General features: G+C 41.7%; 1 protein-coding gene across 3 annotated transcripts in view; it reads right to left on the reverse strand.

Moving 5' to 3' along the window:
* RUBCNL (rubicon like autophagy enhancer) overlaps positions 1-25,637 on the reverse strand; it is a 104,656-nt gene that overhangs the window by 35,894 nt on the left and 43,125 nt on the right. For 2 of the 3 annotated variants that reach the window (XM_089678936.1, XM_089678935.1), the window contains 3 exons: positions 13,232-13,334; positions 11,603-12,262; positions 5,126-5,208 (listed from right to left, as the gene is read on the reverse strand). In XM_089678936.1, the coding sequence (XP_089535062.1) occupies positions 5,126-5,208; positions 11,603-12,262; positions 13,232-13,334 (846 nt within the window). The remainder of the gene's footprint in view (positions 1-5,125; positions 5,209-11,602; positions 12,263-13,231; positions 13,335-25,637) is intronic. The other variant, XM_089678945.1, reaches the window with a different exon arrangement.

A 25,637-nucleotide genomic window follows, 5' to 3' on the forward strand; every position in this document is an offset into this window, starting at 1 on the left:
GCAGAGCTCCATAACAAGCTCTGAGAGTTGATTGGAAGGGACACACCCTCCTTCATACAGAACAGAGCAAAGGCCATCAAATCACAGGTTGTGTGCTGGAGCTCCCCCCCAGTCACCTTTTTTCTCTTGGTGTCAGGAAACTTGTCAGGAGTGACTCATGCAGATAAGATGAACAAGACAGCAGACAAAATGACACTTCATTTTCTGGATTTATGCAAGTACATAACTATAGATGGATATACTTTCTTCACATATCCACCATTAACTGTTACTGCATCCCCTGTGGAATTCGAATGTCTGGTGTCAGGGAACTAGAATTCCACAGGGGATGTGGTAACACTGAGTTATTGGTGGATCTAGTGAGGTAGTGCTGCACCATTTATACTTATTTAACCACCTCCCGTCGCCATATAATAATATGATGGGCGCAAGGTGGTTCTCACGTTCTGGGAGGACGTCATATGACGTCCTCCCATTCTCACTGCGCATGCGCAGCTCAGGGAGCACGCAGCGCGGCGATCAGCGGTGCGCTGTGTCCCTCGGACACAGCGGATCACCAATCACGGAAAGAGCCGAAGATGTCGGCTCTGTCATGTGATCAGCTGTGTCCAATCACAGCTGATCACATGTAAACAGGGAAATGCCAGTTATTGGCATGTCTCTCCTCTCGAGCTGTCACGCTGACAGCTCGAGAGAAGAGCCAGTAATCGTCTATCTGCGGAGGGGACATGTACACTGATCACCAGGGCACTGATGATCAGTGTGCCCTGATCAGTGTAGCCCCAGCAGTGCCACCCAACAGTGCCAGTCAGTGCCGCCCAACAGTGCCATATATCAGTGATGCCTATCAATGCCCATTAGCGCACATCGGTGCAGCCCCATTAGCGCACATCAGTGAAGGAGAAAAATCACTTATTTACAAAATTTTATAACAAAAAGAAAAAAAAAAAAAAAAAAAACTTTTCAAAATTTTCAGTGGTTTTTGGTTTAAGAAAAAAAAAACTAAAAAACCCAGAGGTGATTAAATACCACCAAAATAAAGCTCTGTCACAAAAAAATGATAAAAATGTCATATGGGTACAGTGTAGCATGACTGCGCAATTGTCATTCAAAGTGCGACAGCGCTGAAAGCTGCAAATTGGCCTGGGCAGGAAGGGGTATAAGTGCCCTGTAGGCTAGTGGTTAAGAATAGAGTGTAGCCTGTAAAACTGGTCAAGACTGAAAAGCAACTCAACATTGCAGGCTACGAACAGGATAAAAAGGTTACACAAAATGTATAAATCCACTTTTGTTCATATCACTAAACGAATTATGAAAAAAGTGCCATAATTTCAAACACCACAGATAATTCAATATTGGGTGGTATTTGGAGTTTATATTTTTGAATCAAAAGCATTTCCCATTGCAACAGTTTCATACCCATAATTAACGGATTGCCCAATTTCCTTGTATCAAGGTCAGAAATAGAATGCTCAACCCATCTTTCACGTCTGTGTGAACAAAACACTAAAGGTTTTTACATTTGAGGCAAGCCTTGCCAGATCACTGAATTGTGATCTGAAGACTGTTAACCTGTTCCAGCCTTATCCACCACAACACAATACAAGTGGTTGCAACTTGTACCCGTTTTATTAAATGGGTCATGTTCGGAGGTGGTACCATCTGAACAGTTAACGGATTATAATTTTGGCATCTGTAAAACTACATTCAGCCGATGACCTAGTTTAAAGTGGTATTAAACCCAAAAGCAAACATATTGTAGCTTACCATTTCTTAGATGTGTGAAAACCTCTCTTCAGGGAAGCCTATCCTGCCCTCAGCCAGTAATGGAATCTTCTACTCTTCCAACCAGTCCATCCCCCACAGTTACTACCTTTTGTACCACTAGCCTCTCCCTCCTAGATTGTAAGCTCCAAGGAGCAGGGTCCTCCTATCCCTCTTGTATTGAACTGTATTGTCTCCCGTTATATTGTAAAGCGCCGAGAAACTGTTGGCGCTATATAAATCGTGTATAATAATAATAAATAATAATGTGGTGGTTGCACCAACTAATGTTGCCTCCACATCCAACAATTGGTAAACTAAAAAATATTACACTTTTAGTATTGGGTTTAATACCAATTTAAGGGGGGTGGAGAAGCCCTTAGGGATATTAATCAGGGCACAAAATGAGACATTCAAACATGTATTGCTATGTACTTCTGCAATGTTCCGGGTGCATGCGTTTTAAATTACAGCGAACAAGCAGATTAAGTAATGCTAACCAAGGACATGAAGTGAAAGGTCACTTAGTCTGGCCAAAGGCCTTATGTTTGTTTATGTCAGTGTCAGAAAACTGTCTGAAAGTGAAGGGGGAGACAGATGGAGTTTTGACTCTCACAGTTTCCCTGGGATAAGCAGGTACAAGCCCACCACACTAGTACATTATGTTAACATGCATGTTCAACAAGTAGCATTTGTGCATCAATTTTCAATGCAATAGGTTAATTCTGAATGGGCTTCCAGTACACTCCAATGCACATTAAACTGGCCTTCCAGCATGTGTTACAGTTCAGCGCACCACAAAGCACAACTTGTTCACAGCTGTGTTGTAGTGTCCAACTCACATGTTGGAATCCATTCAAAATGAACAGCACCCCACTGCATACACTGTGGTAATGTGCGTTACTGCAACACTCTAGTGCAGTGATGGCGAACCTTTTTGAGCCCGAGTGCCCAAACTGCAACCCAAAACCAACTTATTTCTTTCAAAGTGCCAACACTGCAATGAAACCTGAATATCGAGCTTTTGGTTTAGAAAAAACAACTCGTACAGTAGTGCAAACTAATTAACAGTACAGGGATGACCAGAGACTGCGGACACAGTACAGGGGATGACCAGAGACTGCGGACACAGTACAGGGGATGACCAGAGACTGCGGACACAGTACAGGGGATGACCAGAGACTGCGGACACAGTACAGGGGATGACCAGAGACTGCGGACACAGTACAGGGGATGACCAGAGACTGCGGACACAGTACAGGGGATGACCAGAGACTGCGGACACAGTACAGGGGATGACCAGAGACTGCGGACACAGTACAGGGGATGACCAGAGACTGCGGACACAGTACAGGGGATGACCAGAGACTGCGGACACAGTACAGGGGATGACCAGAGACTGCGGACACAGTACAGGGGATGACCAGAGACTGCGGACACAGTACAGGGGATGACCAGAGACTGCGGACACAGTACAGGGGATGACCAGAGACTGCGGACACAGTACAGGGGATGACCAGAGACTGCGGACACAGTACAGGGGATGACCAGAGACTGCGGACACAGTACAGGGGATGACCAGAGACTGCGGACACAGTACAGGGGATGACCAGAGACTGCGGACACAGTACAGGGGATGACCAGAGACTGCGGACACAGTACAGGGGATGACCAGAGACTGCGGACACAGCACGGGGATGACCAGAGACTGCGGACACAGCGCGGGGATGACCAGAGACTGGGGACACAGCGCGGGGATGACCAGAGACTGGGGACACAGCGCGGGGATGACCAGAGACTGGGGACACAGCGCGGGGATGACCAGAGACTGGGGACACAGCGCGGGGATGACCAGAGACTGGGGACACAGCGCGGGGATGACCAGAGACTGGGGACACAGCGCGGGGATGACCAGAGACTGGGGACACAGCGCGGGGATGACCAGAGACTGGGGACACAGCGCGGGGATGACCAGAGACTGGGGACACAGCGCGGGGATGACCAGAGACTGGGGACACAGCGCGGGGATGACCAGAGACTGGGGACACAGCGCGGGGATGACCAGAGACTGGGGACACAGCACGGGGATGACCAGAGACTGGGGACACAGCACGGGGATGACCAGAGACTGGGGACACAGCACGGGGATGACCAGAGACTGGGGACACAGCACGGGGATGACCAGAGACTGGGGACACAGCACGGGGATGACCAGAGACTGGGGACACAGCACGGGGATGACCAGAGACTGGGGACACAGCACGGGGATGACCAGAGACTGGGGACACAGCACGGGGATGACCAGAGACTGGGGACACAGCACAGGGATGACCAGAGACTGGGGACACAGCACAGGGATGACCAGAGACTGGGGACACAGCACAGGGATGACCAGAGACTGGGGACACAGCACAGGGATGACCAGAGACTGGGGACACAGCACAGGGATGACCAGAGACTGGGGACACAGCACAGGGATGACCAGAGACTGGGGACACAGCACAGGGATGACCAGAGACTGGGGACACAGCACAGGGATGACCAGAGACTGCGGACACAGCACAGGGATGACCAGAGACTGGGGACACAGCACAGGGATGACCAGAGACTGGGGACACAGCACAGGGATGACCAGAGACTGGGGACACAGCACAGGGATGACTGCTGACCTTTGGGGAGGGAGGGGGAGCGGGTACCTGAATTTGACAGGTACCCGCTCTTACTTCCGCAGAGTTTTTTTTTTTTATCTTACCTGTTCCTCGATCCAGCCGCGCGCTGTCTTCCCGGCTTCTGTAGTGTGGGCGCTCGTCGGACAGCCGGATGCCCAGTGCGCATGCGCGAGAAGCGCTGCGCTTTGTGATTGGTCCGGCGGCTTCTGGGATCTGTCATGTGTCCCAGGTACCGCCTTACCATTCACAAGGAGCACTGCTTCTTGTGCATGCGCACTTGGGACCCGGCTGTCACGCACACTACAGCCGGGAAGACAGCGCGCCGCTGGATTCTCCTGGCGTGCCCACAGATAAGGCTCGGCGTGCCGGCTGTGGCACGCGTGCCACGGGTTCGCCACCACTGCTCTAGTGTGAGCTGGTCCTGTCAGCCTGCTCCTCCCCTCTAGACACGTGTACACTCAAGGCAAGCCAGCATACAGCTGTACATACTGTCAGTAGTGTCTGCATTATTGGCAGCAGCAGACATTCTGCAGGGAGCTTCTAACAGCAGACACATTAGGCTTGCCATCTTTCGAGTTTGGACATGCAAGTGGTGAAATCACACCTGGTTATGATGTAATATTTTTAAGTTCACACACTCTGGACAGACCAGAGTTAAAAAAAAAAAAAAAAAAAAAAAAAAGTTTACTTACTTTCTCCAAGTTTACAGCTGGTTCAAAGAGATTTTCAGCAGTGGTATGGAGTTCTGTGCTTGAAGTCACCAAATTCTCAGCTGCTGAACAAAGAAAGGCAAGCAATACCATTAAAAGACATTGCAAGACATTGAAATTCGTCCTTCAGATGTAAAAAAAAAAAAAAAGTTACTGAAATATCGTTTTTAAACACACACCAAACAAAAAAGGGAAACGCTGCAAGATTTGCAGGTGTGAAAGGGACAATGTTTTGAGTTGAAAGTGGAAGCGATTTAACCCACACCTAGGTGGGAAGCCTCACTTCCCATCCCTTTCTATCACTGCATGTGCTGGTAGTAATACGGAGTCATGACAGAGCGTGCTGAGCTTTAAAGAGAGCAAATTGTTGGTGCAAGACAACGTTTTTCCGGAAATTATATGCCTTGCAACACAGCAAACAAATCAACTTTAGTCACAGAGGCACCAGCCAAGCAGCACCAACAATTTGTCCACTCTGAAGCTCAGTAAACTCTGCCATGACTCTGTACTACTACTAGCAGCGCATGCAGTGAATGAAAAGTGAGTCTTCCCACCTGTAGGCATCTCATCACACAGCATAAGCAAAAGAATTTTACTTCACTTCCGGTTTCAACGCGAAACATGTCACTTTCACACCTGCAAATCAGATCGTGTTTCCATTTTGTGTCTAACCCCTGTATATACACAGGCACACTGATGTTTAGTGCACAACTATTGGGAGGTTAAGCCAACAACACCCTGTAGAAAAGATTTCCAAACCATGAATCAGGTCACTATTCACCATGGTAGGTTAGGCATGCCACAAGTAGTCAGGATTTACAGGTTAAAAAACAAACCACCTACAGGAGTACACCAATCCCAAAACAGTTGAGACACTAAAATCTACATTAAAAAAAACGCAATGATTTGTTAATATCAAATCCAAATTTTATTCACAATAGAAAACATTTAATGTTTATACTGAGAAAATGGACCATTTCAACTACTTGCGCTCCAGAGGATTTACCGCCCTTCCTGACCAATTTTTTTTTGCGTTACAGCGCTGCGTTACTTTGATTCTGCTACAGGTCTGCTTAAAAAAAAAAAAAAAAAAATCCCAATACGTGTGAATTTATGTGAAAGTTAAAGCATTTACAAAATGGTGGTATATATACACATTGGGAGTTTGTTTGTTTTTTTTTACTAATATCAGCGACTTATAGCAGCGGGTATTCTGACACTGAGGGGAACTGACTTGGTGTCACTGAGATCCCCAGTGACACCAATACAGTGGTCAGTGCCAATTAAAAGCATTGACACTGTACTAATGGCAGTGGGCAGGAAGGGGTTAACATGTGGGGTGATCAAAGTGTTAACTGTGTGCCATTTTACATTGTGTCCTCTGTGTGCACACGCTTTACTGTAAGCACACTGCTTTGCTATGCACAGCCATGCAAAGCAGTGTGCAGGAGCTGACAGGAGAGAACTGTATTGTTTACAAACAGTTCCCCCTCCCCCTTCCTTGGAGATGCTCGGCAGTCACCGGGCGTCTGAGTAATCGTCCGAGACCCGGTGATTGACAGTCAAAGCTGCGAATTGCGGCATGGGTAGGGTGCGCGCTCCCTACCCGGAACTGCAAAATCACACATACATACACACGTGATTTTACACACCCATGCCACCCTGTAGCAGTACCTCTGCTATAGGGTGGATGGGAAGCGGTTAAGAAAAAATTTTAACTTGACAGGAGCATCATCTCAAAAGTTAGGAGAGGGCAACGTCAGTGTTACTAACAAGAAAGTGCTGGAAGAACATTTTGTAACCAATTGGACACGGTCTGTTGGCCCTACTCATGGGAAACTCTCATACAGGCTTCGGCCCTTTGTCTTATATGGCAATCCAAGAGCATGCGTGCACATTAATATAGATGTCTCTAATGCCTTCTCACTCCAGAGAAGTACCAAGTAAGCCTACCCACTTTCACCACTCATTTGCCATAGCCATGGAGCCATTGGTGTTAGCCATTTGACAGACACCAGATGCAAGTGGCATTTGCTGGGGCCCTTTGGAGGAGATCTTCATGCACAGATGTTACTTTACTTGGATGGGTTTGAAGCCTAATTTTCCTGAAGATTTTCAGAAAGTCAGTTGTGTCTTGCAGGAAACTAGCAGTATTCTAAGCTCAAAGAAGCAAGCCTCATTCTGTAACTTGACGCATGTGATGCAGGAGCTCGGAGAGGTCTCTGGCCTTAGTGTGGGTTGGGAATGGGATAAGTCGATCACTTTTCCTATTGGCCTTATAAAGCCATATTGCCCATCTACAACATTGCACTCTACAGATCTCTGCAAATCTCTCAAGCCATCTCGATCCCTCTACACTCTACCTTAGCCAACCCCTCCACCACTTTAGATCTGAACTAGTTCCCCGAAGTGCTGACATTAAAAAAAGGGTGACATTTATAGGGTTGTACCCCAAGCGCTGCTCTAAACACTCCCCTGAAATGTATGCTTTTTAGCTTGGTTTGTAAAACCACGTACTTCACCCAAGACTCCTTAAATACTACTCCGTATAACTACAAATTGCAAGAACACGGTCACCGCGATTCCAGTTGGTGGCATCTAAAATCCCTGTATAATACTATGAAGGGGAATTACAGAAACTAGAGCATGCAAACTCGGTTGCAACTCTGGATAGAAACCAATCAGATTCCCAGTTCTCAAAGCTTAACTGAACAAGCTGAAGTTAGAAGCAGATTGGCAACTATGCACAGCTGCTCCAGATTCTGAGTGCTCCAGTTTTAGTAAATCTCCCCTTATGTGTAAGATGGCAGTTTCCTTGAGCTCTGCATAGCCTTTCGCCAACAATGGACCTGTTGTGATGTTGATGGCTAGGTTTGTGTTTTTCTTTGAATATCTCGGGAGGACACACACTTTAAAAATTCTGTGATGGACATCACTGCATGGACTCAGGAATACTTCCAACAATCACTGTCTGAACACAGCTCACCAAACCATCCAAAAATCCAAGCTAAATCTCTATCATGCAAAGAAGAAGCCATATCTGAACATGATCCAGAAAAGCTGCAGTCTTCTCTGGGCCAAAGAGCATTTAAAATGGTCTGTTGCAAAGTGAAAAACTATTCAGTGGTCAGACGAATCAAAATGTGCCTTTTTTTGGCAACCATGGGTGCCATTTCCTCCGGAAGGAGGAGAGGGGACCTTCCGGTTTGTTATCAGCGCTCAGCTCAAAAACCTTCATCTCTGATGGCATGGGGATGCATTAGTGGATATGGAATGGGCAACTTGCACATCTGGAAAGGTACCATCAATGCTGAAAGATATATCCAGGTTTTAAAGCAACATATACGTTCTGGCAAGAACTGCACAACATTCCTCTCCCAAAACAACTGGTATCCTCACTTCCCAGATGCTTACAGTGTTAAAACAGGGTATGCTACACTTGAAGAAAAAAAAAAAAGGTATGTACATTTTCTCATCTCAAACATTTAATAGGTTTTCTATTTCAAATAAAATATGGGTTTATGAGATTTTACACTTTTTGGAATTGGGAGTTGTAAAATCGCATATACCAGCAATTGCAGCTATACATTACAGAGAGTATGTCATGTACTAGAAATGTATCTGAATTCATTCAATAATGCTTCTACAAACATTTGTGAAAGAATGGGTCACTCTCAGGAGCCCCGTGAATTAAAGCGTGGCATTGTGATAGGTTGACACCTGTGCAATAAATTTGCACAGATGGCAACCTATAAAAATTTAAATTTCCTTGTTACTAAATATTCCATGATGAGCTGTTAGTGGTATTATAACAAAGTGGAAGCAACTGGGAACCAAAGCAACTTAGCCACAATGTGGTATGCCAAGTAAAAATGATACAGCGGGGTCAGCACGTCGAAGCGCATAGTGCGCAGAAGTCGCCAACTGTCTGCAGAGTCCATAGCTAAAGCCCTACAAACTTCATGCGGCCTTCAGATTAGCACAACAGTGCGTAGAAAGATTCATGGAATGGGTTTCCAAGGCCGAGCAGCTGCATCCAAGTCTTATATCACCAAATGCATTGCAAAGCGTCAGATGCAGTGGTGTAAAGCACGCCGACCCCGGACTCTAGAGCAAAGGAGACGCGTTCTCTGCAGTAACAAATCACACTGCTCTGAATGTCTGGGTTTGGTGGTTGCCAGGAGAACGGTACTTTCTTGACTGCATTGTGCAAAGTGTAAAGTTTGGTGGAGAGAGCATTATGGTGTGGGGTTTTTCAGGGGTTGGGCTTGGCTTCTTTGTTCCAGTGAAGGGAACTCTTAAGGCGTCAGCATACAAAGACATTTTGGACAATTTCATGATCCCAACTTTGTGGGAACAGTTTGGGGATGGCCCCCTCCTATTCCTGTACATGATTGCGCATCAATGAACAAAGCAAGGTCCAGAAAAAGACATGGATGAGCGAGTTTGGGGTGGAGGAACTTGACTGGCCTGCACAGAGTCCTGACCTCAACCAGATAGAACACCTTTGGGATGAATTAGAGCAAAGACTGCAAGCCACACCTTCTAGTCTGACATCAGACCTTGACCTCACAAATGCGCTTCTGGAAGAATGGTTAAACATTCCCATAAACACACTCCTAAATCTTGTGGACAGCCTTTCCAGCAGAGTTGAAGCTGTTATAGCTGCAAAGGGTGGGCCAACTCAATATTGAACCCTACGGACTAAGACTGGGATGCCATCAAAAGTTCATGTGTGTGTAAAGGCAGGCATCTCAAACTTTTGACAGTATAGTGTGTTCCCAACTCTGATGCTTCTTTTACCATTGGACTATCCTTTCATTCATAAATTTCAGGCAAAGTGCTAAAAAAAAAAAAAAAAAAAAAAAACCCGTATGAGAGCGGTTGTCCTTGCTAATGCTTTGTAATTAGGTTTTGCCATTGTCCGCAAGCTCCCAGTGTTGTGCAATGCTTACTGGCTCACACAGCTGACCAGCAGTCTTTTGCCAAGTAAAAGATTACAGGTAACTGATATAAAAAGGCCAATTCCAGTATTTAAAAAAAATTGTATTAAATATACTGTATACCTGCATTACAAATGGTGAGTTTTGGGGCCTACTCATACTACTTGTAGTACAGGAAATGCGCGTTTCCCACACCACACTTGTGCCATTTATTGCTGATGGCACCCCAAACATCTGGAGGCCACAAAAACGCATGCTGCAGTACCATGTTTGCTACAGCAGGATTTGTGTGCATTCAAATAAGTTTAGTAGAGCACCAACAATAAAGGGATATCAAGACCGCACACATTGTGGTGTGAAACGCCCTTAATGATCCATCTGAAACAAATATAATATGCTTTCCTATCCAAATTACTAATGCTGGCAGCATAAGGATTCAAAATAGTCAATGCTGATTGAGAGAATGCAATTCCAATTTAAGTACAGCAATTATTTCAAACATCAAGAGGAATTTCCCATTTCAGTAGTCATACATTGCATCAAAATTATGAGACATGAACCAAAGATGTTTCCAAAGATGAAAAAAAAAAAAAAATTATAAAACCATATCATTGAATAACATCCACCTTACAAAAGCAAGCTGTAAACAGTCTTAAAACTAATGTGGCCCTACTGGTTCTCCTGGAATGTGAGAAACTTGAACAGCATTAGTGCACAGATTAATCTAGCTTGACAAGCTGCTGATATTGAATAGTGAGGTTTCCTCCATCTGCAGTCCTCCAGTTATATTTTGCCTCTCTAAATACTGCAGCACCTCATTGCAGGTCATGCAGCACTTTTGAACGTTTTAGAATTCATTAAGTCTCAGAATTTTTTTAATATTATTGTAATGCCATATGTAAGGATTGTTCTCTTATGTTCAATTAGATATTCCACAAAATGCAGTGTGGCTCAATTGTTGGCAAGGTCCGTTGAGGATATCATTCCTTTTGAATGGCACCACATCACACCATTACAAGTAGCATGCGGTGCAAACTGTTGCGGTAATGTGCACGTTCTGGGTCTTATTGCAGAGGAAAAGAGGGAGAGTGACTAGGTTATTTCTCATTTGATCATAGTTTGCCATTTTTATACTGAAGTATGTCTGCGTTTGCCAAACCTGTTGTGCTGGTGAAATCCTGCACTCTGGTTGTACTGACAGTACTATCCATCTGTTTGTCCCCTTAGCACCCACTTTTGTTGGTTTCTTTGCAGATGTAAAAAGTGCACTGGATGATTGTAATGCATGTGGAAACGCGTATTAATGCAGCGTTTGTGGTGTGAAATAACCCTAAGCTTTACAACCCATAGCACATGAAAGAAAAGTGCAAATTTATAAAACAGCAATTAATGTCATCATGATGTCTCAAGTTACAGTAATGATGTCAAGGTTTTGCTACATTTCATGCAATACAATAAGCATTAAAAAAAAATGTTTAAAAAACATCAGTGCTTTGCACCAAAAGTAAAAAGTTACCTTTAGGAATGCAGGAATAGGACTTTGACCTACGGTGGAAAGTCTTGCCATCTTCTACAGTATAGGTGTCAGTGTCCACTGTGGCTGTAAGTACAGGAATAACGTCTTTTTCTGATGAGGGATCATGTGAACTTGGATTCAAATTTGAATTAAAATTCAGACTAGAAAGATTAGGTGAAGAGAATCGTCTGTCTTTTTGGGAGTTCAAAGTGAAATTCAGTTGTGAGGCGCTGGATCCAATTAAAACAACTTCTGCACAATGGTCGCTTTTCCGGAAAGGTGAACGTCCCATTTCAGTATCAAAACTCTTTGAGCAGGCGATGGGATCAGTTTGTGAGGAAGTGGTTGGCTCCACTGCAATGGTTACCGGAGAGTCTGACTGCGAGTTATCCCATGATGCTTTGTGTCTACTCAATCGAATATCATGTTGTGAAAAGGAACTTAAAGGGGCACAATCAGAATCACTGTCTGAATCATTGCCGCTTTCCACCCAGTTCTCTGTATCACTGTCCTGGATATTTGTATTCACAGTTAATGTGGGTTTTACAGTGCTTGGAATGTTTAAAACAGAAGCTAGAATTTCCTTTATGGCTGTAGCACTGTCTACATACGATCCATTGCTCCCTCCCAGTCCAATGACAGCTGGCCGGGGTAATTCATCTGCACGAAAACAAAACAAAAAATAAAATAGAGAAAACTAATTAAACTCCTACCCCTGATTCAAATTTGTGCAGGTGCTGCCACTGCGGGACCAGCACAAATACCTGAAGCCGTACCACGCACACAGGAATGCAGGACCTGCATACTGGTGCCATTAATTTTAATGGCACACCCCCTGCACTGGAAATCACAACTGTATTCAGAACCTTGGTTCCCATGCGGCTGCAATTTTTAAAGTAGTGCAGAGACTTCTTCCCTGCGTGTCCCGGGGCACGGGAGTCTATTCAAATGAATAGGCTCTCGTGCTAATCACAGCCTGCACAGATGTGAAACAGGGGCGAGAAAGAAAAGGACAGGAGGACAGATTGAAGTGATCATTGCACAGGTAAGCAAGCACTGCATAACGGTTGATTGCCCCTTTTTGGTTGGCACGGCACAAATGTAAATTCAAGAACAAAAGACTTGGCAACAAATCAAAATTTCAAAAAGGTGAACTGATGCAGACCTAAAATATGGTTTTGGTAATCTGAGTCCACAGGTCTGTATGGCCATCTCTAAATGGACCTCAGCGATAAAACCTTAACACAAGTTCCCAACTTTGTTTGCCACATCTTGGAAGTTTAGTATGTATACAGTAGCAAAGGAGAGGCTCATTATTACTGCTGTATTCTTTAAACATTAGGTAAATGGAAAATCTAAGACAGAGATAGAGGGAAACTACCATGTACTGAACAGATTAGCAGGGATAGAAGGAGATCAATCACTAAAACATAAAATCTGTGGGTGACCAAATTGTCCTGGATCTGCCAAGGTCAAATCTGGTTCTAATAATCCTGTAAAATATCACTTTGAATAATAGGACAGTAGGAAAGTACCTAAATACAAAGTCACTTCTGTAGTGATGTACTAGGTTTATGCACCCAAGACCCAAAATGACAACAGCAAAATAATGCAGTAGGATTGCAATACCTGCAGAAAACATAATGGTGGGAATCCTAGACATCTTTGTCCGAGAAGGATCTGGAACATCCATTGTTTTAAGGCCACTGTAAAGACTGACATCACTACTTGCCTAAAAAGGAGGGGGGAAAAAAAAATGTAAATCCATAAAACGTTGTTCCAGTACACTGGAACATGTGCAGTATCATATGCGCAAATCAAAGTCCCTACAATATATGGCATCTGAATAAGACAATGGCCAGAAAAGCCAAATATTTTTCCCCCATTACTTACATGCTTTTTTAATCTCTACGATTATAATACAAGTTATATTGTTGGATAAAAGACCCACTCTGCCCATTTCCAAAGTGAGATGTAAAATTTCTGGACATTTTGAATCCATGGGTCAAAACACACACACACACACACACACACACACACACACACACACACACACTTTTTCCCCTCAGGCAAAAAAGAAATGGAAATAGAAAAACTGTAAAACTATGGCAGTCTGGTGTAAAACTACTTCACACTGACTTTATTATTAAATTGTATTATGCTTGAAATAAAAGCAAAGCTTATTCAGCAAATAAACTAAACTGGCTTTTTAATTCTATATTACAAATGGAACAACAAGGATTGTATACGTTAAGAACATTTGAACTCTACATGAGAATATGTAACCACCCACCTTTCCCTCACAATAATGTAAACTCTTCCTACCGCATTTACACATTTTCAGGTATTGACAAAGCTTATCCAAGAGCATATATATTTCAAGAGCTTGATTAATTTTCTCCTGATTTTCAGGCGTCTATCTATAAATGAAAGAATTCAGTTTCTGGATCATCAAAAGGTGTTTGTGTAGGGAAAAGCTACTCACTTTCATTATGGTGCTCATCATTCATGTAGCATTTAATTCCTGGAATTCAACTGCCCTTAGCTCAGGCATGCAGGGAAGAGTGCTTAGCCGAGAAAGCCCCTCCTCCCTCCCTGAAGACTTTTTCTTCAAAAAATAAGTAAATATATATCTTCCTATTTACTAAATGCTAGCAGCATAAGGATTAACAAAGTCCATGTTGATTGAGTGAAGTTCCGGTTTAAAAGATTAGTCCAGACTGTTCTACAGCCACCACACTAAGACGTGACAGGTGCCTGTACAGTACTGTACCTCCCGGCAGCTAAGATTCAAAGGCAGAAAAGCACCAAAGCCAACAAACCTGCAAAACAGGGTCAATCTGATCTCAGCGCCACCATCTCCCTTTCAGTGTAGTGGAAAGGTGGGCCAACCATTGGGAGGCCGCGTCAACTGATAGTTTACTTTGCTTTTCAGCATAACAGTAAAGATGTATTGGATGTGTGTGTAATCAGAAGTCAGGTAGAATGCAGCTACAGAATTACACTATATAAAGAAAAGAAGATACATAGCAAAACAACTTAACATAGCAGTATATTGAAAGCAATGGGATCTGCTACTTCTCCAAACCAGAGTTCAAACAAAACTGCACATCATAAAATCAGCATTCCAACTTTTCCACTGTCCACATTTCACCTCAAATCAGCAGCAGTACTGGAAGCGTATGATTATCTAAGCATACTATTCAACAGTATGCTCTATCCAAGTGAAAAAAAAAAAATATATATATATGGGAGGCCTTTATTCTTCCCTGCTACAATTCTTATCCAGAATGGGGGGGGGGGAGGGAGGAGACTGCTGTTTTTTTTTTAAATAATTTGAGACTTCCAATTTAAAAAAAAAAAAAACAGAAAAAAAACAAAAAAAACACACCTGCCTGTCTTCACTCACAAAGTCAGGAAGCAGAGAACCTGCCAGAGGTCTCAGAGCGATGGGTACTGTGATTCCTTTGCTCACACACAGGGGGGGGGGGGTTTGACCATTCGGGCATGTCCAGATTGCCCAGGATCAGTAGGGGGCCCTATGAGAGGCTCCACAGGATGTCATACAGGGGCAGCATATTTAGGTCTGTCTGAATAATGTGTCCGCCTGAAACCCAGACACTATTCAGACAGGAAAGTGGCTGAGCGGGACCTGTTAGGATGGGAGCGGATGAGGTGGTGAGAGAAATGTGTACCCAATGAGCAGGGGACTGCTGGTGACAGTGTGGTGAGCAGAAGAGGAGACAGTGGCAGCTTCAGATGCTGGCAGTAGTTCACCCTTCACTTCACGTAGTGAAAGGGAGTCAGGGTCCCAGGCAGCAGCAGTGCCTCGCTACACACGGGTGATTGAGCTGGCAGGCAGCGGGAAGGTGAGAGGAATCCATAATATTGGTACACTGACTAACAACCCCTTTACCACGGCTGATGATCAGGGAACCCTGCTCCCTGCTAATAGGAATTTACAGACTACAGTATAAAATTTGAGGTGGGGGTGTCCACCCAGTGTAATTTCGGGGGGGGGGGGGGGGGGGGCTGGGAAGTAGGTTGGCCATAACCACCTCCCAAGCTAGCTTCAGCAGGACCTCGATGCTTTTGTCCATGGGCTCCTTCAGCACATCCAAATCTCCAAAATGGACAGGTCCATTGATTTGGAAACTTGATAGGCCACATCCAGTTTTAGGGATCTTGCTCCAGGGACAAGAACCCTCATCAAAAAACAAACTACGTTTCAAGCTTTTTGGAAAAACATTGGTCTTCTGGAACATGCATACATACCACTTTATTACAAACAGCATAAAAACACAAATTCATCCCACATCCATCCACTCCTTGCCTCACCCCACCAACCACCCCCTTGTCTTCCCACTCTTAATTTACTTCTTGATCTTCTGGTATATTCCTTGTCGACTTATCTACCCTCTTATCCATCTCTATACTTTTATTTCTTTTAAACGCTTCTAAATATATCTTTTGGATTTTTTAAAGTCACCCAACTTCCAAGATTAAAATGTTTCAAACTTTATCCTCATCTATAATGGTATAATTCCTCCATCATACATATACACACACTCTACTCTAGATATCCAATCTTATTTTATGGGGTTCTGTTGCTTGCCAATGTTTAGGGACAAGACCTGTGGCTGCATTTATTAAATGAAATATTACATTTTTATAATGCTTCACAGATGTCTCAGATATATGAAAGAGATCCACAGATCTAGTGGTATACTAATACTCAGCATCTCCTTTATGTATTGAATTATCACCCGCCAGTACTCCTGTATTTTGGGACAATACCACCAAATGTGTGCCACTGTTCCCTTAATCTCACACCCTCGACAACATAAAAGGTGGTACTTCTGATCTTTGCTTTTGTGCTATATACCATCTTACAAGCCAGTTATAATTCATTTCAACCGTGTACATATTCACTACCCCATGTGTTAATCTAAACAATTTAGTTTTGTTGCTCATTCAAATTTTGTTCCAAGCTCCTCTTCCTACTTCCCTAAGAACCCTTGGGATTCTGATCCAGATATTTCAGTAAGGATCTTATAAATGCTAGAGATAGCATGTTTTTGTATTTTGTTTAAAACATATGTTCTAGGGGATACATATCCTCTTTCCTTAATGGTTGTGGAAGCATTGCAACAAAAAGGTCTCAATTGATAATACCGCCATTCATCTAATACTGAAAATCTCCTTTTTTTAATTTGTGAAAAGAACATAAATTCCCCTTTATTCACAATCTCATTCAAAACATGTATTATCCTTTATCCATTTTTCTGAAATGTTATTCCCAGGTGGGAAAAATTTTGTTCCCACCAATGGAATTAAAAGAGTTATACGTCCATTCCATCTGTCATTGCAATGCATCCCATATCCTCAATACATTCCGTGTCAAGGTGCTAGTTTCTTCATCCAGTGAACAAAACGCATGTGGTATCCAAAAAATCATATCTAATTCTGACTTCGTGTATTCTCTATTTTTACCTAACTTCTCCCCCGTGAATTATATATTCAATCCCCTATTCGTGACATTAACACTGAGGCACAATATCTCCTAAAATCTGGGATATTTATTCCCCCCTCAGGTTATTACTCAAAATGTCATATTTAACTTTTTTTTGGCATACATCTGGTTTTTTTTTTGTTTTTTGTTTTTTAATGGTCCCAAAAAAGACCCTGGTAGTTGTATTGGGAGCATATTAAACTTAAACAAGACTTTTGGTACTATGAAAGTCCATCATGTTTATGCGACCTATCCAGGACTCCCATCCCCTTGAAATTCTCCTCAATTTGTCCTTCATTTTATTAGTGGGATATAAATTTGCCTGATATAGATTTTTTTTTAGGGACTGGGTTAAACTTTATTACCAAGTATTTTATTTTTTTCCTTCCATGTTAAAAAAGGAATCCTTTTTGATGTGCATTTCTTTTCTGGAAAGAAAATTTTCAATATCTCCGATTTTACAGGGTTAATTTTCAGATTTGATAGCTCTCCGTAATCTATTATTCTCATTAAAATTAGGTAATGTTAGTCTAGGGTTTGTAATATAAAACAGCATATCATATGTATAAGCTGCAACTTTATGTTCGACGTCTCCCATCCAAATTCCTTTAAGGTCTACACTATTTCTCAGTTGCCAGTAACGGCTCCAAAGAAACTACAGAGGAGAAAGTGGGCACCCCTGCCTTGTTCAATTGTGCATTCTAAAAAACTTTGACAATGATCTGTTAACCTTTACTGCCACTGATGGGCTTCTATATAACTATGATCCACTTTAACATTATGGGCCCAATTCCTAGTATCTCCAGTGTATCTATCATAAATCCCCAATCTACTCTATCAAAGTCCTTTTCAGCATCTAATTGATAAGATAACCATGAGGCCTTAACTTTTCTAGTTTTATTGCAGGAGGACCAATTATCTTAATCAGTTATCCCCTCCTTCTCTACCCGGAAGGAATCCAACCTGATCTAAGTGTATGCATTCCAGCATCAGCTCTTAACCTAGTTGCCAATACCTTTGCATATAACTTTGTATCAGAATTTAATAAAGATATAGGTCTATAGCTGGTACACTGGAACCAGTTTTTCCCCTTCTTAGGCATAACTAATATGCCTGTAGAGACTCATCTATCATTTCCTAGCGCATACATATATGTGCACAATTTTGGGATCCAATTTTTCTCTAAATTTTCTATACTATCTTACTGAATACCCATCTGGCCTGGGGCTCTTAACTACAGCTGTACTCTTTAAATACAGAACTTATTTTATCTTGTGAGATTAAACTTTCTAAAGCTGTTAATCTGACTTCATCCAATCTGGGTAGGCCGGCTTCATTTAAATGTCTGCCTTTTCTTCATCTGTTTTTCTGGTTCTTACATTTTGCTCCATAGACTACTGTAATACTTCTGGAATGCATTAGTGATATCATCTTTAATTTTTTCAATAAAATTCTTTGATTTCTTATCCCTTAAACTCTCATTAGATATTTACATGGTCTATTCCCCCACTGATATACATTTCTTTCGAAACCCTATTAAAAATCTTCCTAGTTTGTTCCACGAGATCTTTTAGCTCTTCTTTTTATAAATTATCTCCTGCTGTGTATCGGTGTCCATTTCCTTTTATGCGATTATTCCAACCTATGTAATTCTTCCATAATTGTGCTAATTTTCAATTAAGGCAGAAAAAAAAAAAAAAAAAAAAAAAAAAAAAGTGTAGCAAGAAATCAGGATTCCCCTAATGTAGGCCTTATGCGCTTCCCATACTGTAGCCACATAAACTCCCTCACTCATTAAACCTAAAATATTGTTCTACTTCCTCTTTAAACTTTTTTCTGTTTAAGGGTCTTGTAAAAGCATCTCATTTAATCACCAAATATTCTTCTCTCTTCGCTTTCATCAAAGACTCCAGTAGTCCATGTTCAATCATTGTGTAATCCAGTCATGAATACATCTTGTATGCCGAAGAGAAGGTGGTATAATCTCTTTTGGATGTTTGACTCTCCAAGAGTCTAAAAGTATTTTAAAAAGCTCTTGCATCAATGTTAACTGATAAACTCCTGCAGCTCACTCTCCAGACACACAATGTTGCATCCATCTCTGGATCCATACAAAACTGAAATCTCCTGCCACAATCAACAAACATTCAGAATGGTGCTGCGCTCCCATACTATACTTATATATACACTGCATACTCCAAATTAGGATTAATAGTGATCCCCTTATATAATCTGTGTAAGATAATAAACCAATGCTCAACAGTACCGTGCAATCATATACAATAGTACACCATAAATAATGAATTATCAAAATGTGAAAAATTGGAAAGAAAAAAAAATAGTGAAAAAAAAAAAACACAATACACAAAAACACACCCTTGTGTCCCTAAACAGGGTGAAACAACAAATGTCACTGAACTGCACGTGATAAACACTTGGCATAAACTGGATGCCCAAAAGGTGAAGTGAAACAATGACTGAAATGGCACTGAACGACAAGACGTCAGGATAAATTAACCTGAATAAAGACAATATAATAGGACTATAAAAAAATCCTTCCACATAAATGTGCAACCAACACGTGAAAAGTGCCCACATATAAAAGTGTGTATATACACATACACACACTGCTCAAGTCCCCAAAATGTGGGACTAAACGCTATGGGGTGTTTGGTTGGAGCTTGGCAGGAAGCCGGCTGGAGAAGCTTGGGACTGTATTTACCAGGAGGCCGAGTTTTATTATACTATATGAAAACTACCCGGATCCAGGATCAGTGACACCTTTAAGTCAAGGGGGATACCACCACTATTGTGATACCAAATCCAACTTGGAGGATTGGGTGGTCGGCTGCGCCTAATAGTATGAAGGCTTTGGTCGCTTCATGAAGGCGCAATCTAACCGGTGACAGATCCCACTTTTTCACCTGCAGCATTTATGGTTATTGCTGGAGTTTAATATATCCAGCTATATTGAAGATCACACATGTGGACGATTGTGTTTGTTTTGTGAATAATTGGTTGCACTATTTTTGGTGGATAATTTTGCATATTAGTTTAAGGTTCATGTACATTTCATATTCATTAGTGTAACTATTTAAAATTTGTAATGTACTAAAAGGGTGCAGCGCTGGTAAAAATCACAAATATAATGTATATATGCTAAATTCATATATAGATAATTAATCATCAATAAGGTGACATTGTGCAAATTCATATGCAACTAGAATCTGTGACTAATATTGCAAAAAAAAAAAAAAAATTTGAGCATACCAAAAGGTGACAGTGTGGTTGAAATCACAGATGGACGCATAGACGTCCACAAATTAATGAGCCTTGTATATAAATAGATAAGTAAGGTGACATTGTGCAAGCATATATGCCACTATATTATGTGGCTAATATCGTGAAAGATCTATAACCAATCTAAATGAGTCCAAAAAATGTGAACAAGATCGCTGATGATCTTCAGGCGTCCAATAACCGGAAACATGAAAAAGGTGAGAAAATAAAGACTGCGCACTCACCAGATATGCAATCTTTATGCGCATTTGTATATCATAAAAACGCATCAGACGCCCTCACATAGGTCTGGTCAGATCTGGTCATGTAGCCTCCACTGCTTCATAATCCATACTCCAATAGCATACGCTCTGCAATCATGATGAGCTCCCACAGGGGCTCAAAAAACAGAAGAAGCCAATAGTGTAGTATGTCAAGGATATTTATTCCAAAGTTCAGGCAGATGGGTATAAGAGTAATACTGACCAAATCAGGATGGCCGCCGGGACTCCTCGTGGTGCCGACGGTGTAGCGTCAATCAGCTGTAGCTATACGCTGACGCGTTTCGAGCTATGGCTCGTAGTCAGGGATTCAGCTTACAGTTACTGACGCTTCTCTCTCGTTTAATCACTTCCTGTCTGGACACTTTTACCCACTTCCTGTCCAGGGCAATTTTCAGCTTTCAGAGCTATCACACTTTGAATGACAATTGCATGGTCATGCAATACTGTACCCATATGAATTTTTTAGCATTTTTTTGAGACAGATAAAACTTTATTTTGGTGGTATTTATTCACCGCTGGCATTTTTATTTTTTTTTACTATGTAAATGAAAAAGTCCAAAAATTTTGAAAAAAGTTTTTTTATAAAATTTTGCAAATTAATATTTCATCATAAATCTTGGCCAAAATTTATTCTGTTATTTTTTTAGTAACAAAAAAAATAAAAATACAAAATTAGTTTATAACCAAAAATTAATTTTTAAATTTTTTTTACATTTTATTTATTTTTTTTTACATACTGTCACCCTAGCAGTGTACTACTTGTGTGGGGTGATTTTTTTTTTTTTTTTTTTTTACACACACACTGATTGCTTTTACACTCATAGGATGTAAAAGCAATCACTTCTCTCTCTGTCTGCATTCTTGCAGTCATTGAGAAGTACTGAGTGAGCTGTGATTGGTCACAGCTTGTCACATGGTACAAGGCTGTTGTGAATAGCCTTGTACCATGTGACCTGATCATTCACAGATTTCACACGTAGTAAGCAATGATGTCACAAGTGACATCTTGCTTACTACTTTGCATGCGATCACTGATTGGCCAATCAGTGATCACGATCGGGACCTCGTACAGAGGTCCCGTCCGACGATCGGTGTTTCACTGTGTCCGGAGGACACAGCGGGCACCGGATCGCGGTGCTGCGCGCTCCCAGGGAGCGCACACAGCTAGAAAAGGCGGGTGCCGTTTATGAACGGCAACCCGCCCCTGGACTGCCACCGCCCTGCCGTTTATAAACAGCAGGCGGACGGCAAGTGGTTAAATAGGGGGAAATGGCACCTGCATTTTAATCATGCGCCATTTTCCCGGAGCCGAATGTCTCCACAGTGGGCGCCATTTTGGCGTAGCTCAAATCGCTGCACATGTGCGAATATGCGGTATTCAAAGCCTCGGAGACAGACAGCATAACACAACTAAGGATCACCAGGAAAATAAGTGTTACTGTAGGAACACTTAAAGTTCCCCAAGCCCACCCATATATCACTACCACACATATAGGGTTTATGCAAGTTATAACTTCAGTATCCAAATAGACTTTAATCATCTGGTCTGGGATAATAAGAAATAAAATAACCATTAAAAATCCCCCTATAATAATGTGTTCTTGGTGATCCTAATTTAAATCAACAATATCATAATGTTCATAAATCACCATTACATTCTATACAAAATCCATTGTTGAATGCAGATTGACAGATAAAACAAGCCAGTTCGAACGCAAGATATACGAATATGTTCAAAATTCCATGTTAAAAATTATACGTATATACGTGCGAGTTATAATAAACACACACAGGTAGACATTAATGAATGAATCAAGGTAATAAAAAAAAAATCGATCAAAGTCGACAAAAAAAAAAAAGATAAAAATCAGCTTTGCCATGACCTAAAAACCACCAATGAGAACGCATAGTTCAATGCGATCATAAAATGTATAAAAATATAGAAAATATATGACAAATATGATATAAAAATGGTGTGTAAACTTATATCAACTGTTGTCAATAAAGCAGTTGACATCCAATTCTATATTAAGTCCCTTTGGACGCATGGAATCCATCAGGAAAATCCATTTAGTCTCCATCTGTGACACTGCTCTCCTTTTATTGGTGCCCCTCCAGTGAGCTTGCACTACATCTATACCCACGAACTTCAAAGAAGATGGATCTCTATTATGGTGTGTCCTGTAGTGCATAGAGAGCGAGTGTTCCCTATAGCCCTTCTTTACATTGTTCACATGCTCCCGCAATCTGTCCCTAAGCCTTCTAGTGGTGCGTCCAATATACTGTTTGTTGCAAGGGTACTGTAAAAGAAACAACATGCTTACTATAGCACGATATGAAATTCTTAATTTTAAAAGTCTCGCCAGTAGTAGTTGAGGTAAAACTCTCAACCTTATGTTTCCTTTTTCCATTATGAGTGCATATGACGCACCTATTACATGGGAAAAAAAACAACTGTATTGTTAAGAAAAGGAGACTCTTTGCGGTGGGTTTACAATGTTGGGGGCTACTAAATTTCTAAGAGACTGTGCCCTTCTAAAAATTATCTCCGGTAGGACCGTAGTCAAAACTGGGTCAGCTTTTAAAATCTTCCAGTTTTGATTTATTATCCTGGAGATAGTTTTATACCGTCTAGAAAACGTAGTAATGAAGGGGCAAATTTTAGGTGGCTTTCGCAATGTGTTATTATCCAATAATGGTTCTCTATCCATATGTGCCACCTTTCATAACTTGAGTAAGGTGCACTTCCTCATATCCCTTTTCTATGAATCTATTTTTAAGGATCGAGGCTTGGGATAAATAGGTATCCAGAGATGTACAGTTTCTTCTTATTCTCAGAAATTGGCCTCTGGGTATGTTTGAAAGCCATAAAGGGGTGGTGGCAACTGCTAGTGGGGATGTAGCTGTTACGCTCCATTGTTTTAAAAAAAGGCTGAAGTAGCAACAGTACCATTCACATTCATCAGCGTTTGATCGAGAAAATTCACACTGGTTTTACTGTATTCAAATGTCAGTTTAATATTCAAGGTGTTAAGGTCCAAAAAAAATTTACCAGTGTGTGTTCATCACCTTTTCACACTAACAGGATATCATCTATGTACCGCTTATAAAATTGCAATTCTGGCCACTCTCTGGCGTATATAATATCCTCCTCCCACCTGACCATAAAAAGGTTGGCCAGGCTGGGAGCGAATTTAGCTCCCATAGCTACACCCCTTGTTTGCAAATAAAAAATTACCATCGAACCAAAAATAGTTCTCGGTCATGGCGAAGTCAAAGTGTGAGAATAAAATTTTGATGTAAAAGAGATAAAATGGATTCATTAAGATAATACTGAACTGCCTGCATACCTTCAGTATGATCAATACTGGTATACAAAGATGCTACATCGGCGGATACCAAAAAAGTGTCTATCAATAGAGAGACCTCTTATTTCTTGTAAAACCTGCTTGGTGTCCCTAAAATAAGCGGGAGTCCTATGTATAAGAGGCTGCAGGAAATAATCGATATATTCCCCCGCCCTCGAGCACAGGGATCCGATCCCACTAATGATCGGTCTGCCAGGAGGGTTCTCTGGATTTTTATGAATTTTCGGGAGAATACACATTATAGGTAACCTCGGGACTGAAGGACATAGAAATTCCTTCTCTTTTTTGCTTATTATATTATCTTGGTAACCTCTACTGATGATACTCTTAAGAGATTTTTTGTACATAATCAAAGGGTTCCTAGGTAGGGGGTGATATGTATCTATATCACTCAGGATATTGTACACCTCCCTGGTATAGTTGTCCTTGCTTAAGAGTACTACCCCTCCGCCTTTATCTGCAGGCCTTATAACTAGATCTTTACAATTCAAGAGGGATTCTATGGCTTTCAGGGACCCTTGATGGTCCCTATAGTTTTTAACTTTAACAGCTGCCAGGTCCTTAAGAGTAGTTTCTTTAAAGGTATTGATATAATTTTGTAATAGGGGATTTTATTTTTTATTGATTTTTATCATTTGTCGAATTTTTTCGTTTATCGATCGATCGATTTTTATCAATTTTTTTGTTGACTTTGATCGATTACCTTGATTGATTCCTTAATTTTTACATGTGTGTGTTATTATAACTCACACGTATATACGTATAATTTTTAACATATTCGTATATCTTACGTTCGAACTGGATTGTTTTATCTGTCAATCTGCATTCAACAATGGATTTTGTATAGAATGTAATGGTGATTTATGAACATTATGATACTGTTGATTTAAAATTAGGATCACCAAGAACACATTATTATAGGGGTATTTTTAATGGTTATTTTATTTCTTATCCCAGACCAGATGATTAAAGTCTATTTGGATACTGAAGTTATAACTTGCATAAACCCTATATGTGTGGTAGTGATATATGGGTGGGCTTGGGGAACTTTAAGCGTTCCTACAGTAACACTTATTTTCCTGGTGATCCTTAGTTGCGTTATGCTGTCTGTCTCCGAGGCTTTGAATACCGCATATTTGCACATGCGCAGCGATTTGAGCTACGCCAAAATGGCGCCCATTGTGGAGACATTCGGCTCCGGGAAAATGGCGTGTGATTAAAATGCAGGTGCCATTTCCCCCTATTTAAACGAGAGAGAAGCGTCAGTAACTGTAAGCCGAATCCCTAGGACTACGAGCCATAGCTCGAAACGCGTCAGCGTATAGCTACAGCTGATTGACGCTACACCGTCGGCACCACGAGGAGTCCCGGCGGCCATCCTGATTTGGTCAGTATTACTCTTTTATACCCATCTGCCTGAACTTTGGAATAAATATCCTTGACATACTACACTATTTGCTTCCTCTGTTTTTGAGCCCCTGTGGGAGCTCATCATGATTGCAGAGCGTATGCTATTGGAGTATGGATTATGAAGCAGTGGAGGCTACATGACCAGATCTGACCAGACCTATGTGAGGGCGTCTGATGCGTTT

Source organism: Staurois parvus, unplaced genomic scaffold (genome assembly GCF_062004578.1).
Source record: "Staurois parvus isolate SC_StPar_1 unplaced genomic scaffold, SC_StPar_1.0 ptg000017l, whole genome shotgun sequence".
Lineage (NCBI taxonomy): Eukaryota > Metazoa > Chordata > Amphibia > Anura > Ranidae > Staurois > Staurois parvus.